This window comes from Patella vulgata, chromosome 9 (genome assembly GCF_932274485.2).
Source record: "Patella vulgata chromosome 9, xgPatVulg1.2, whole genome shotgun sequence".
Classification (NCBI taxonomy): Eukaryota; Metazoa; Mollusca; class Gastropoda; family Patellidae; genus Patella; species Patella vulgata.
Genome location: NC_065887.2, coordinates 45,822,774 through 45,839,334, shown reverse-complemented (window position 1 = coordinate 45,839,334; position 16,561 = coordinate 45,822,774). Strand labels below are relative to the sequence as shown.

At 37.4% G+C, this 16,561-nt stretch overlaps 1 protein-coding gene and 1 long non-coding RNA gene across 2 annotated transcripts; one reads left to right on the top strand and one right to left on the bottom strand.

Moving 5' to 3' along the window:
- The first annotated feature begins 113 nt into the window (after positions 1-113).
- On the top strand, positions 114-5,876 carry LOC126832553 (insulin-induced gene 2 protein). The gene is made up of 6 exons (XM_050563401.2): positions 114-271; positions 2,821-3,008; positions 3,313-3,437; positions 4,115-4,281; positions 4,631-4,730; positions 4,971-5,876. Exons 2-6 carry the CDS (start codon positions 2,828-2,830, stop codon positions 5,004-5,006), a joined length of 609 nt encoding a protein of 202 aa, XP_050419358.1. The 5' UTR covers positions 114-271; positions 2,821-2,827; the 3' UTR covers positions 5,007-5,876.
- A 3,748-nt stretch (positions 5,877-9,624) lies between these two features.
- LOC126832574 (uncharacterized) lies at positions 9,625-15,642 on the bottom strand. The gene is made up of 3 exons (XR_008789272.1): positions 15,585-15,642; positions 10,419-10,499; positions 9,625-9,651 (listed from the first exon to the last, which is right to left on the bottom strand). It is a non-coding gene; the product is annotated as an uncharacterized LOC126832574 (long non-coding RNA).
- Between the last annotated feature and the right edge of the window lie 919 nt (positions 15,643-16,561).

Here is a 16,561-nt window from a genome sequence, read left to right as displayed (position 1 = left end):
CTTACATTTCTATTGACAAAAACCGTACCGATAAGGAAATCAAAACATCACTGGTTGATCAAAAATGTGCCGCGGGAGTTAACGCGTGGTGACGTTAAAAGATTTGATTGGTTGTTGATCATCAGCCGAGTCTGATGTCGTCGTATGACAGAAACAGGCAAGTGTTAACCGGCTGATTAATACATTAAAATTGGTTAGAAAGATTTTGTTATGTTAGAACTAAGTTGTAGGTGATAGGGAAAGTTTACTCCAGACATTCCGCTTTGTCATTGTAAGTATATATGTACATTTGTAAAATATTTTAGATAAGGGTTTTCATTTTCTATTAGAAATTCTAGTTTGCTGTCTTCTCCGGGAATGGAATGGGATTGCAATATTTTGTTCAAAACACTAGGCAAGCAGTCATACACTTTCATATATTTGAGAACCCTTGCATAATAGGTTGATTGTTTGCTGCTATGTTTTACTTGTACATTGGCTGAGGCTTATAGTTATTTCATGATTATATATTTAGAGATTTCAATGTTCCTCCAGCCTCCAGGCTCTTTTAATTCCATTTGATAAAATTATAATTTTTATATGTTCTGACTGCTCTGTAACTGTAGTGTAATGTTCAAATTCAGGAGGGTTGGATGGGCGAACGGTTAGCTTGTACACCTTGTATCAGAAGGGCTACCATGGAATCAGCAGGCGTGGTTTCGATTCCCTGGTTGTATGTAACAGGGTCGCATGTCCAACTTCATGGGTTTTCTCCAGGTCCTCCGTTCCCTCCCACAGCTAAAGTCCCCCCCCCCCCCCCAGGCTATGGCCTATGCGCAAGCAAATTATTGAAATAAAAATTGAACCACATTATTATGTTCATCCCAAAATGAATTAATTTGTGTTGATTTAACGTTAAACCCCATTTTTTTCTCTCTCTCTCTATCTCTGCTGAAATTCACCACCAAACCTTGCATATTTCTATGACATTGCTACTCTCCTTGTTATGCATTAAACTCTTCCTACTGTCTGAACCATTGTAAATTTTAAATGGATTTCTTCGATTATGATCAAACTACTTATCTTTTGTTATTGTAAACTTACCTGTGTTTGAAATCAACTCCCGTTAAATAAAATCCATTGCACAATTTAATATCCCAACGAATAAAAAAGTTCTCTCTTGAAAAAATGGACGTATTTACTTGTATTTTTGACTGAGTTCAAGACAACATGGCTTTCCTACCGTGTTGGACGAAACCATTGAATCTGTTGCGGGGTATGACAGAGATTTTGACAACCACGTGTTGCAATCAAAACAAAGCGTCCTCATTTCGATCGTTTGAGTTTGGGCAACGAAAAATATCAACTGAAGACAGCGTTGGCCGTATTTTGATATGGTGCAATATTTATTGTTCATGATGAAAATATATTCTTTATCAATTATTTTTTTTTTTAATTTATTGTAAATAATACTTAAATCACACCATAGACCCCATTCTTCAATAGAGCGCTTAATCTCGCTTTAACTACGTACATCTTATCAGATGTTGTAAAACTCATAGTCGTTGCTTCAGGAACATGCATATAGCCCCATAATTTTAAATACCCTACTACATGTTTTATATCAGATTAAAGATATTCATGGGTAAAATGTAAGACCCGTAAAACGAATGTCATTGTTTTTGTGTCGTATTTGTGTTCAAAACAAAATTCATTCTCCCGACTCTAATCAAAAATATGATTAAAAGAAAATATTTCGAAAGGTAAAAGCTATAAACTTTGCAGAGATTTTACTAGAATATTAAAGATAGTAACAAAATAAAGGAATACGGGCAGTTATGTGTGTGAACGCCCAAACTCAATATTAGCCGGGATTACACAAAACATGAATTGTCGTAAAAGTTCCGCAAACCGTGACATCTTGTAACCCCTTTATACGAAATGATCTCTCCCGAAGAGTGACGTAATGGGCTTCCATTTTGGTATTTCTCCATGTCAAAAGTTTGTGGGAATTTAATTTTTTCAAGAGAGAACTTTTTTATTCGTTGGGATATTACATTGTGCAATGGATTTTAATTAACGGGAGTTGATTTCAAACACACAGGTAAGTTTACAATAACCAAAGATAAGTAGTTTGATCATAATCGAAGAAATCCGTTTAAAATTTACGATGGTTCAGACAGTAGTCCTTTACCAGTAGTCCTTTACCAAGTGTTTACCACCAAGTCACAAGACACGTCTGGAGGTTGAAGGCATACCTATGGTTGACGGCTGTCATTTCAATCTTTCACTTCAACAAGAAGTAAAGAGCAAACTATCTATCACTACGAAAGCCAATAATATTTGATTGGCTGACTGTAAGCAGTTTATCATTGTCTAGCCAATTGTGAAAGTCTTGTAATTGTATGAAATGTGCTTTATTGCTTCCAGTACAGCGAAATAGGGAATGTCTCTGAAGGCTTACTGCCATGAACTTAAAGATTATGAATGAAATAAGAAGAAATATAAAAACCTATGGAGACTACGTACAGTGGCCGTGTGTAAATGCCACATGTAGCACATAAATTGATGATGTAATGTACAAACTAGGAAAAGTGAATTATTCTCACGTCAGGAATTTTTTTAGGTGTAAATTACGCAGCGTCCGTTAGTATTTGCGTGATTGTGACCTCTGCATACATGTAAAAGTTGCTTACAGGCAAGTTGCATGTTCAACAATGGCTCAAGTACTACTATTAGGAAGATTAACACAAATTTCTTCATCAAATATGATTGATTTTAAACCTTAAACAGACTGCTACAGGTATTTGGAATACATAATTTCATCATTGTATATTTCAGTATAAATATGGCCTCTATACAGTCGTTATTAGCAAGAGGAACAGTTTTATTTACAGTTGGTGTCTTCTTTGCTCTAGTTTTAAATCTTCTACAAGTACAACGTCATGTGACCGTGTTTCCACCAGAAGTTCTAGCAAGTATTTTCTCCTCAGCTTGGTGGATTCCTCCCAGTTGTGGCACTGCAGCAGGTAAACAAATAAACACTCTTTCATTTTCTCATGTGTCCCGAGTAAAACAGTATGCCTATTCTGGATGTCAAGACTGTGATGGGTAGGCCTAGTTTTACTACTATTTTGTTAAGATAGTGCGATCCAGATATCCCAAATTTTCTAGATCTACAGTTTGTTAACCAATTAACAATTACTATGGTTTCTTACTCTGTGATGTTTCAATAAGATTTCACAATTTGTTATCAAGCATATAAACACAAATAGAGAGAAGTCCATTAATTTGATTATGGCCCCAGTTATTGATATGTTTATTTTATTTCAGCTATAATTGGTTTATTGTATCCATGTTTAGATACGAAACTTGGTGAAACTCAGTATTATAAACGAGAATGGTCAAGTGTTATGAGATGTGTTGCTGTGTTTGTTGGTATCAATCATGCTAGTGCTGTATCCTTTAATTAACAATCATATCAATATGCATAACCAGGAGTTTGGATTTTTATATGGTTGATTATCCAGTATCTTTGGCCAAGTCAAGTAAGAGATGCATCCCGTCCCGCAATAAATCCCATAATTCTTGCATCAATATATTACTTACAAACATGGATTGTGACGACGAATTGGGATTAATAAAAAAAAAAAACAACATATGAGTGTTGTTAGATATTGTACTGGCAATACAATCAAATGGATTTTCCGAAATGCCATTCTTAAATTAATTTCGTTGACGTCAACATCTTGTTTTGGGACTAGTTACCTCCCTTAGACTTTGTTTATGTTAATTTAAAACACCCAATAATCTAATCAATGACCTATTATTCTCAAATGTTGACAACGCATCCCGACTTATATTTGTAGATTCTGGATGATAGAGACTACATGGAGTCATATTAAACTTTATGTATTCTATAATCTCAAGTGTCAAGTTCAATATAAAAATAATCTACAGTCATGTATGTTTACTTGAATTAATGCAATTTTAAATATATGCATTTCTATCTGTTCAGTTGTGTGGTTTACATTTCAAGGGACATAACTCTTGTCATTTGACCTATTTCTTACTATCTAGTGTAGTTATATGATGTATTATTTATAGATTTATTACACCTTAACTCCGTGTATAGAAAATAGATTTTGCTAATAATATGCAGTTATCAGTTACATTAGCAGCTATGTCTATAGGATTATGGTGGTTATTTGATAGATCTAGAAGTGGTTTTGGTCTCGGAGTTGGAATTGCTGTATTAGCTACGTTTGTTACACAGTTACTCGTTTATCACGGTGTCTACAGGTACAAATGTTTACTATTTCAATATATTGGGTGGTGGGCGGGGGGGGGGCTGAATGGTCTAACATGTGCATTAGATCATAATGTATGTTATTGTCAAGTTGTACCGTGAGCTTACTACACTGGCCTGTACAACCGTATAGGTTTTCTCAGGGTCCTCTGGTTTCCTACAATCTCTAAAGACCCCTACATGCAAGCAAATTATTGGAACGAAATTAAACCATATGTTAGTCTAATTTGTGCGAGTTGATCCAACCTCTCTCTGATTTATTTTATACTTCAATATGACAATATAAAAAATAATCTTGTTTTATTTATTGAATCAGCTATGTGATGTATTATATATTTGTAGATATACAGAACCAGACTTCCTGTTTGTACGATCATGGTTACCATGTATCTTTTTTTCTGGTGGTGTTACTATGGGTAATATTGGTCGACAGTTAGCGCTGGTATGTAAATTGTTTATGATTTAAATAATGGAATGATCTGTTTTAAATTGTCATACATAGATTAATTAAGTTTGGGCCATCAATTCAAACTCCAAAGCTATTTTTAGTCTGGATTAAAGATACACATTTTGTGCAAAATATTCTAAAACGAGACTGAATAATATTTGGGGAGGGGGGTGGGGGTTCAAGTCATTGCCTGCTGGCCTGAATATACATGTTACACTTGTTCCTATTTTATAGTATGATGGAGATAAAGACAAGGAAAAGAATGAATGAAGGAAGCAGAGATGAATGAAGAGGAGAAATGAATCTGGTTTCTGATCTTGTTTTATTTTCCATTTTATAATGGGCGTCTCAAAGACATGGATACCTCACTCCATTAATATCACATGATTGATTGAACCAACTTTGACCTCTGACCCTTTCCCTGTAAGGGCTATGTATAAAGGTTTGTGTGTGCTACTGTGGCAGGGTACTTGTCAATGAAATCTTCCAGGATGCACAAATACAGCTGCATATTGACTTGTGAATACTCAGACTAATTGAGTTGTTGTGGTGTAAACTGTATAAATGGCTGAATGAAAGAAACAATAACATATATATATATATATGATGTGTCTGTTAGACTGTGTATTATTTATAGTTTTATCAGGCCTGGAACTTGTATCAGACACAAGATGTCAGACAATATCTCCAGGCTTGTTACCCTTGACCTTGTATTAATCAGGTGTGTGATTTATTATAAAAGACTAGATATTGGTGAAACTAATAGATATTGACAAATCATCTTACACCATTATGGTGTTAATTAAAGAATCAAGGCGACCCTCTTCAAAACATCTTCATCAATTCTTGATGTGACATGACAATTACAAGATGGCGGTGAAGACGTGGTGAACTATAAATATTGTAAAATCATATTATAATATTGTGATCATTCATCAACATGATACTGGACTTTTAAAACTTGCTTTCAACTCTGTGGCCAGGATGAAATCCTTGTAAACATGAGTTATTTCCCTTGGTGGCTAGTTATTATATATGTTGTTGTGTTTGAGAACTCTAGATATAACCTCATCTAGTCCATGTATTATATGTCTATATTGTAAATATTGTCCACAATAATAAAACATCTTTTTATAATAACATTGTTTATTTTCTTTCTTCACACTTTAAGAAAGCCCCAGCATATCAGAATAAAGGTTAAATATGGGAAATAAAATGGCCAAATCTATTTCACTTGTGCAGGAAGCGTTCCTCATTATTTCACCTGAAGTGAGTCAGATGTTCCCTTCTGTCGAAGCTCTTCTCATCTCACACTGCTGAACCCTGCTAGTTCCTACTCAGCCGAGCGATCCTTCAGCACTCTGTGCCGCTGTATCAAAACTTGGCTGCGCAACTCAATGACGCAATACTGACTGAACCACTTGATGTCATGTGCGGTGCATAATGACCCCCTTCATGTCGCCAAGATATTCAAAGAGAACAGTCCTGATCGTGGAACAATTAATATTTATGCAGCTTTGATGTAGGTAGTCAATTTTTCCACATTGTCATCATATTACCCCTAGTTAGACCCTACAGCCTTCATCGAAATAACACTGGTACAGTAAATTGTTCGTAATTATTTATTTGGTTTGGTAATGAAATGTTAGGTTACAACAAATCCACGCTTTTTTGGGCCGCCCATGTGGCTGCATATTTCAAGTACTCTCAAAACTTGTTAATTTGTGACCAACTGCTGGATTATAATTCTTAGTTTTTATATGCCCACATTGAAATGTGGTCGTACTTTGCTTGTAGACGCTCTAGTGACTAAAGTTAAGATCCGATTGACTTAAAATTCGTACAGTGTTTAAGGTTATGAGACAATGAAGCCTGTTGATTTTCAACAATTTCCGATAATTACTGCCATGGTTATGGTCCTTGATTACTTGTGGATGCGCTAGAGGCTAAAGTTAATATAAATTTATACAGTGTTTTTAAAATCATGAGACAAAATATTGTGTTGTAAATCTTTTCATTACTGACAAAAGAAAAATATGCACAACCCTCGTTGACTGCCCTTATTCTGTTAATTCTGCCAAATGGGGCTTCTAGAGCTTCCAGCACATGTAACTATGGGTCGAGGTTAGTCCTGTCTATTTCCGACTCTTAACTCAGATAGGAAAATCGGAAGAAAACTTGTTTCAAGGAATATAAACATACAAGCCAAAAGAACGTGAAATATGACTGTTTATTAAACACATAGATGACGTCAATCCTGCAACTTAATACATCACAATAACAATCTATGAAATATATTTAAACGTCCAAATAATAAAATGGCGGGATTTAAACTTAAAATAGCTAAGTCTCTAACTCAATATCATTAAAAAATCTTCGACTTTGAAAACACGAATTATTTGTCAATTCAAATCAACATTGGTCTTGTGATCTTTCAGGGAAAAGACAGGCTTCTGATATCCAATATCCAAGACAAAACATTTTACCATTGGTACACGAATCGTGTACCATAATGCATTTCAGCGCCATTTGGAACAAGGGACTCGAAGAACAGATCAAGACATATTCCACAAGTCATGTCAAATGGTGACGCTATATTCTTATCTGGAGAGCATGTCTAATAAGTACATACGGTGTAGACTGGAATAACCAGACGCTAAAGATTGTCATTCAATTGAGGCTTCTGGCGTAAATCGGTTTATATACATTCATATTACATTATTATATGCGTTGCGGCCCATTTGTGTCAAGTTCTAGGTACCAAGTATTAGCGATTTAACTCCTTTAACGTCTTACTGGGGTGCTAATGGGCTACACTACACGTATGTTTTTACTTCCATGCGAACGACTAGTGGCCTTTCCTTGCATGACTGCAAATAATTCAAATACTAAATCTAATGAACGATTTTGTCAAAACGGTCGAAAATTGTCTATAAAAATTTATATTTTTTGTTAAAACAGACAAACAGCCGAGTTTTATTCTGACATTTTAAATTATTTGTGCTAGAGTAGACTTTAGTTGAATCATCCATTGTGTTTCATACATATATTAATTTTAGGTGTCTTAAAGAGCCAAATCTGCCAATTGCACGTCTTTCTTTTGGCCTGAAATGTTATATAAATTATTAATTAGACATTAATTAACTTATACAGACCATAATCAATTCTCGGTTCCATCTTGATGCTCGACATTTTCAAAGAGTTAAAAGCAAAACGATTGGTGGTTAATGGATAAGCGAGACCTCTTTTACTATCGTAACAACGGTAGCAATGATATTCTCCAAACAGACCTCATGTCGCTCGGAATTAAATAATTTGATTGAAATTTTCAAGATATTCCATTTTCATGACGACATCACCGATATAGCGAGAACTGTCAGCTCTGTATGTTAATCTTACATAATGCATCTTTAATTGATGGCAGGCTTATATGTATACCAGATAAAACGTTGTAAATGACATGCGTATTAGAAACATTGTCTGACGTAATTTATGAATTTTACAAACTTGAGCAACATAAACTGACAACACAGAACCATTAGTAGCCTACTCTATCTCGATCCGCTACCGATATATATATATATATACATGGTAATAGTCAGGCTATTGTTATTGTAAAGGCGTCGCTTATTTAGTTAGTTTGATCGTGTTTAACGTCGCTTCCACCTAGGGTTATATCGCAGACAAAATATCAGCTTCAATATTTGATTGGCTCACCGGAAGTACTAAGATAATATTGGTTTGACGCAGAGTGCATATACCAGACAGTGTGCTATAATAAGAAGGATTTTGCGCTACGGCTTACACTTATTTCGAATTCCAAATGTCAGTGGTTCTTTTACGTGCACGCCAATATGTACACGGGGCATCGGTTTTTTTTATCCCATCCGAACGACTAGACACGCCAGACCCACCGTCCTCTGGAACTTTCACGGCCAAGACTAGGACTAGTAGGAGCGAACTGTGGAAGCGGTCTTTAAATCTCATAGTAGTGGGAGTAACTGTAGCATAGTCGGAGCCTGCGTGTTACCATGGTTAGCGAATTGTGGAAGTAGTGGGAGTAACTGTAGCATAGTTGGAGCCTGCGTGTTACCATGGTTAGTTAAAGGTAACGGACCGTTGTTTAGAGTTGATCAAACAAGGACTAGCTAATATCTAATTACGTCACGTCACCATGGAGAGTGGTTAAGTTGGTTTATGTCGACAGACAAGAACTGGAACTGGTGAATGATGAATAATGTAATCACTGACACTGCCCATGATCGTTCTTCTGAATTTACCCAACCCCCTGGTTCCCGTGACAACCAGATCAGCTTTCTCTTGTTTAACAATATCCACAATAACTTCTCCTGGTTTGCCTGATGCAGTTCGAAACTTGCCACTCAGCTGTAAAAAATAACCCAGTTATACGTTTAAATCAATTTTTGTTTCATATTGAAAACGGGGTCGCCTATCTAACCACGTGGGTTTTCTACGGTTTCACCACACTGTTATACTCTACATGTAGCCTATATTGGGACCTGAGGATTACTCGAGAATCAGAAGCTCACTAGTATCAGACTATATACTACAGCTCATTCAGACTATATACTACAGCTCATTCAGGTGCAAGCATATTATATAAAGGAGTAGAGTGGGGTGAGGCCAAAACGGCGACAATGCTTCGCACGTTTGTGTGTTCAACCCCTCTATCCTTATTGGTAGTCGAAAAGATTATTTATTAACCAACTTGATTAGAATATTCGCCCAGATCAGATGATTCAGTAATGATACCTTTTTAGCTGTCAATAGTTCCTTATATTTCTTCTCAAGTGCTTCAACTTTACCCTCCACCTCTTTTAAAATCTGTTCTACTATAGCAGGACCTAGAGGGATATATAACGTAACATTTATAACTGTTCTACTATAGCAGGACCTGGGACTCGACCATTAAACCCCTTGCAGAGGCGGATTCAGGGGGGGGGGGGGCGAGGGGCGCGACAGTGCCCTTTTTTACTGCTGAAAGTGCCTTTTCTCAGACCCAAATATGTCCGTTCCCAACCCGTTGCAGGGATCCGAAATGACTCAAACCATCGATTCAAACACACCAGTCTGGTCTAATTAATGCTTCCACTTTCAAACGAATTCTTGTTGTTTAGCTGACGGTGCCCTAATCCTATAGAGTGACTATAGACAGACATCTTGTGGAATCGGCGTTGTATACACTCATGTCCATCACCGACGCGCATAAGTGCAACTTGATGAAGCATTTTGTTTATGTGTGGACAGTACAAAGTACAATTTACAAGGCTTAAATAGTGAAGTGGCTAGGGAATAGATCGTCTTTTTTCCCATCATAATGCCTCTCTCGCCTTGACAATTTTCGAGTCGCATGTTCAACTAGCTTTTTTGCTCGATTTTAAGGCTCTTTTTCAACGATTTCCGAACGTTTACTTGGACGAAAATATCAGCCTAATAGCTCTTGGAATGGCTACAGATGCAAGGAAATGACGGATAATTTTCTTAGGGGACCCCCCCCCCCAAAAAAAAAAAACCCTCTCAGCGGCGTGCCCCGTCTCCGCTGTCAGTGCCCTCATTTTGAGGCCCCCCCCCCCCCTTTTCAAAATTCCTAGATCCGCCCCTGCCTTGGGCCCTACTGTACGAGTCTATAACACATGGAAACAGAAGTCAATTTATACTTACTGGCTAATGTTAAATCATAGGATTCTGGTACATGTATCAACGTTAAATAATCGCCATCTTTCTGTATATGGTCACAATAAACTGTAAAAAATAACAATACCCAGTAATACAACACTTAAACATACATTATGGCAGATTAGATAAAGAGTTGGCAGTTCTCACTATAATAGTTAAAAACTAGATAATGTAAAGGGAATTTAATGAAAATTTCTGTCAAACTGATCCACTCTGAACCGAGAATTTAGCGATTGAATTTTAGGCCTAGCCTCGATCATCATTACTAAAGTCGGTACGATAAAAAACATAGTCTCAATTATTCATTTTTTGATTTAATCACCAATAAGCGTTCAGAAGCAGATCGGGGGCCTGTTTCACGAAATTTTAACTAAGATAAAATCCAAATTTTAGAAATTTGATTGGATAATTTTAGATTGATTTTAGTGGTTAGCCAATCAAAATTGAAGTATCTACTAAAATGTAGATTTTATCTTTAGTTAAAATTTCGTGAAACAGGGCCCAGATTCCAGTCAAGTAAATATCGCAGGCTAATGATGACATCGAGAGATGGATAATTTAATTAATGTCTAATTAATAATTTAGATAACATTTCTGGCCTAAAGAAAGACCTACAATATTCAGATTTAGCTCTTGCATAATGTATGTTTAATGCCTCGGTCCCACTGGGTAAAAAAACATCGGCGATGTGGAAATAAACAAATCTTCTCCGAATGGCTCCAGATAATTTTGCCACCAAAAAACGGAGTAGTTCCATTAGAAACGTCCATAAATCTTCTGGGAATGGCCCCCGAACAGTTAGCGTGAATCATCGTGGATGGTTCCCAATGCTCTGGGAAAACTCCAGTGTACTAACGCTGATGATCATCGGGTGAATATCCCATAGATTAGAGGATACATCGGTGAGTACCTGCGAACCATCGTAGGTGTCTCTGGGAAGGAGTTATTGGGGGCGCAGTGGCGGCGTCAATCTGGTCTGCCCCCTATTTGCCCCCCCCCCCCCAATAATTTTGGAAAATAAAAAAAAATATCTGTGACACATTTCGGTAATCAGTACCTTCTACGGTGATTAAATCCCACATCACCACTCAGTCAGAGACTTGCATGTTGTAGATTCTGAGTGATTTCTTACCAAGCCCATCTATAAACAATAACACGTGAACCACTTGAGAAGTTTGACATTTCCCTCTCTGTTCAGATAAGCTGGTGATTTGGCGACGAACAGTATCTGGTCAGCTCTATTTCTGAAATACTGCCCGGCTGCATTTCCGGCAGTCTATATCAAAAAATATCGTGGCGAAAATATTCATTCACTTTGATTCACTCACTCCGTCCGTTTGACACTTTCCTCTCTGGTCGAATAAACTAGTGATTTGGCGACAGGCGGTATCTGGTAAGCTCTGTTTATCTCGACGATCAGTGCCTGAAATACTGCCAGACTGCATTTCCGGCAGTCTACTTTTTAAAATTTTCGGGGGCTTCGTTGAGGTTCGCAAGTCTGTTCATTTGACACTTTCATCTCTGGGGTCGGATAGACTAGTGATCAGGTGACAGACTGTATCTAATCAGCTCTATTTATCTCTGGGGTCAGATAGACTAGTGATCAGACGACAGACGGTATCTCATCAGCTCTATTTATCTCTGGGGTCGAATAAACTAGTGATCAGGTGACAGACGGTATCTGATCAGCTCTATTTATCTCTGGGTCGGATAGACTAGTGATCAGGTGACAGACGTTATCTCATCAGCTCTATTTATCTCGACATTCGGTGCCTAAATACTGTCAGACAGAATTTCAGACAGTCTATTTTTCAAAATTGTCTGGGGGAGGTCCCCCATACCCTCCGTAACGATTCCCTACTTTGGCGCTCGTGAGTGTGCTCTCGTCGAGGTTCGGTCGTTTGACACTTTATCTCAGCGATCAGTGCCTGAAATACTGCCAGGCTGCATTTCCGGCAGTCTGTTTTTCTAAAATTTCTGAGGGAGGCCCCCCACCCGTAGTTGAAGCTCGTGCCTTTGCCCTCTTAACCTTGGACTTTGCCCTAGCTTTGCCCCTCCAACCACCGGCGCATTTGTATATGCACATCTCAATCCCTTGCGTGGTGGAATATCGGCAGCACTTATTCCTGGGTCTCACTGGCCATTAATTGCCTCAGCGATATACTACCGATGGAAAATGATGAGCCTCGGGAGACGTCCGGAACAGGTTCCCAGGTGTCTCGGAGAAGCTTAGAGAGCATCGCGAGCCATGTGGAACCATCGAATGAACTCGGGACAACTGCAAAAAATGTCAATGTTGCACTGAAATTTTAGGCCGCAGTGTTCCGACAAGCAAAGGGAAAACAGACCCGTAAATCGGGAAAGCTGCGGAGATACTCCCCGCCTTGTTTTGCCCACAAAACGCCGTGAACACATCGGGAAATATTCCAATGCAATATTGAAATTTGTCGCAGTTATCTCGAGGTCTCCCGATTGTTCCACTTGGCTTGTGACGCTCTGGAAGCTTCCGCGGGACACCATGTAACCTGTTCCCGACGCCTCCATGTAAAACATGCACATTTCATGGTTACGAGACCATGTTAAACACGTACATTACGGAATTACGATACAATTTAAAACAAACACATTACAATGCCATGCAAAACACGCGCATTACAGGATACGATGCCATACAATCACATTTTATGGCCATCAATATCATGTAAAACACATACATTACACGCATACACTGAAAAACACGTACATTACATGCTAACCTTGCAAAGCACGTACATTACAATACATAGAACACACATATTGATCTTTATACCGACTATCAGTTAACGGTATAATGTGGAATGACAAGGACGTAATCAACCTCCTATCGATTTTCACGTGTTGCAGTTGACAATCAGCTTAGTAAGAGGAAATAAATAGCCTTCAATCTTCCACAGGGGGAATACAGACGCCATCATGTTTAAACATAACAGATTGATTAAAGATATTTCCTCTGAGAAGGACAGAAATCTAAACCACATCTCAACCGTCACAACCCCGACTTATTTTATTACGCAATATTTAGAAGTATATCTATTCTAACATTCATTTATTCCATTTATTCAAATGACCCGTGTAATAATATTCATACGTTATTTATAATTCTGTCACATCAAGCTAGGTCGGCCATTAATTATCAGACTCACTCATGGTTAGTTTTACTTTATGATTCTGATATGGAACAAACGTTTTATGTATGCGTCTGACTCACAAACGTTTTATGTATGCGTCTGACTCACAAACGTTTTATGTATGCGTCTGACTCACAATTCTGAAATTATAAGTGGTACATGAATAAAACAATTAATAAAGAACATGGCCGCGACTAATTCACCCTCGTCTCATCTGGCAAGGGGTACTCTACATATAATGAAGACACAGGCACTTGAAGGGACTGCTTGACTATATATACTATAATATATAGTCAAGCAGTAGTAAGAAGTTTTATTTTAATCCCTTCAAGTGCCTGTGAATGAAGACAGCTTCTCGGATCACCTTAAAGCATACTTCAAAGCTCGACCCTCGTTTAAAAAATGCGTTCTTGACTTTATCGTTCAATATCACGTTGGGTGATTCTTTCATTAAATCGATCAAATTTGTTATTTTTGTGTCGAAATTAGTCGTGTTTTCACCCTTAATTGACAATTTTGCTATTTTATTGTGGCCTTTGAACGGAAGCTTCGAGAAAGATTTTAAGATTTTATTTTAGTAACTGTCATCATTCTATCTACAGGAATGGGATGATTCCAAATACTGTCATAATTATCTAACTTTTGCTAGGCCGACCAAAGCCTGTAAATCGCAATTTGTAGAAAATAATATGGTTTAAAAGCTGTCTTTCTATCCGGTACATTTCTCTATAACATTATTATTACGTCGGAGTTTTATCAACCAAACATTTGTATAATAAGGTTATTTAGTCGCTGTGAAGATGGGTTTAAACAAAAACAGAGATTATACATAGAGCTGTGTGGATTTAATTATCAACTAACGTCTAATACATGTAAAATACACGCGATGAGCAGGAAATTTCAATCCACAGTTTTTAATAAATATAAAAAGTGGACTGGAAGCGTGCCAAATAGACACTTGAGAAATTACACATACTTTCTGTACTGCTAAGACGTGGGATGGAAGCGGGTTTAATGGCCCCTCAACACACTTTCACTTTCAGACTAACTTACTTGTTCGGATAGGACGAAAACCGTGGCCCAGTGTACATGTTAGCATGCACGTAAAAGATCCCTTGCCATATGGAATTGGAACTATTACTATTTTGTGTTGTTTACGCTGCAACATGTTAGTATACTATCAGGCCTTAAGGCCATCATCAAACATTCTGTATATCGTATAGAAAATATCATTTTCTTTCATAATTTTATTAATTAATAACACAATATGAATAGTTCCGACTATATACATGTAATTAAAGTTTTTGTGAAGGGAGAGGGATGTTTTCCAATCCTATATTCTTATTGAATAAAATATAGTTTTATAATAAAGTAAATCGTAGCACCGCTAGCCCAGTGATGTTGACACTAAGTGTACTGTTTACTGGGGTTTAACGTCTGATTCTAAGGTAGTGATATTTCAGACGTTGTTTATATCATCAAATTGGACAACTCTGAAATCGTGACGATTTACTTCCAACAAATAGACCGTGTAAACACAGCTTAAGAATAGACATAAGAAAATTGTTTGTAAAAGAGTTCAGAACGTCCTCCACTAGAGTCACAAAAGGAAACTCAACCAATTGGTCTCCTTTTTTGAGACAGAGAAATATTTTTTCATTTCAATTCTAGGGGACCCTTCACGTGCATATTAACAAAAACTAAACACATTTCTCTGGAACACCTCACAGGCTGGAATAGGGTTTGAAATAAAATACACGAGGATTGCAGCCTGTTGTCTGTGCCGTGTCCTAATTACACGACCATTACACGATCATAACATTTAATTAAATGAAATCTGTGCACACTTAACAATTTATTTATATTATTACGCAGTATTGCAATAATTTCAAATTGTTATTTTTTTACCCACCTAGCGAGGAGTATTATAGTAGGGTCTATAATGCCAGAGTTCGTAGAGTATTATAAAGTATTTTGTACTCACATTCAAAGGCATGAGAAGAGTGCTCACTTTCATCAACCGCTATAGCAACCATACGCTTCGTCCCAGTAGCCATTTCCTTGCTTTCTAACGGAGAAAATGCGGAAATGCTCAAAGGCAGACGATAAACTCCAGCACGCGCATATCGATTTACCCGCCTTGTGTAATAGACTTTATATAATGCTTAAAGGGAATCAACAGTTTTATTTCATCGGGTGTCAGTCAAGAAGATCGTTCACTCTATAGGTCAGTCCGAGATTGGCATGACATTGTGGCATATGTTTATTTGAATAACTATAAAGCGCACATTAGCAGATCATCACCTTTATCAGATGTATATGAAATATTTTACAATTAAACAATGGCGGGTTTGGAAGGGATGGGCATGTAACCATTTCACCGTTTTCCTTTAAAACCACCAATAATAGAGGGTTGTGACAGTCCCTCTTTAAAACCACCAATAATAGAGGGTTGTGACAGTGCCCCTTTAAAACCACCAAAACAGGTGCGTGGCAGTTTCCCTTTAAAACAAACAATGTCTTCCCACAGTCGTTCGGATGGGACAACAAACGGTGTACATGTAACAGAACCATTTGTCATTCGATATAAGAGTAGGCCATAGTGCCACTGCCTGGGCAAAATTATCCCCATAAAACACTGTATGGCGTATGGCGCATCGTCGTCTTCATTAGCCCAGTCTTTGCAGAAAACCTCCTTTCATCTGATTTCCACATTCACCAGTAATACTAGACGTGTGGTTGCATCCCTTTAAGACGATTACAAGTGAATACAGATAACAGACATCGAATAATGTAATTACATGGGGTTATATTGTATTCCTCTAAATAATCGTAGTTTCAATTGATATGGAAATGGTATTCCGATAAGATCTTTACGGCATTACAGACCGACATTAGACAGGGTTTTATTTCTTCTAGATTAATGGGTCATTATTTTAGATAGAATGAAATGGGTGATTT

What these genes read in the sequence shown, in the direction of transcription:
- LOC126832553 (XM_050563401.2), top strand. Translation starts at nt 2,828, where the DNA reads ATGGCCTCTATACAGTCGTTATTAGCAAGAGGAACAGTTTTATTTACA. An exon ending in GTTTATCACGGTGTCTACAG is followed by an intron (nt 4,282 to 4,630) that starts GTACAAATGTTT and finishes ATATATTTGTAG; the next exon opens with ATATACAGAACCAGACTTCC. An exon ending in TTGGTCGACAGTTAGCGCTG is followed by an intron (nt 4,731 to 4,970) that starts GTATGTAAATTG and finishes CCTATTTTATAG; the next exon opens with TATGATGGAGATAAAGACAA.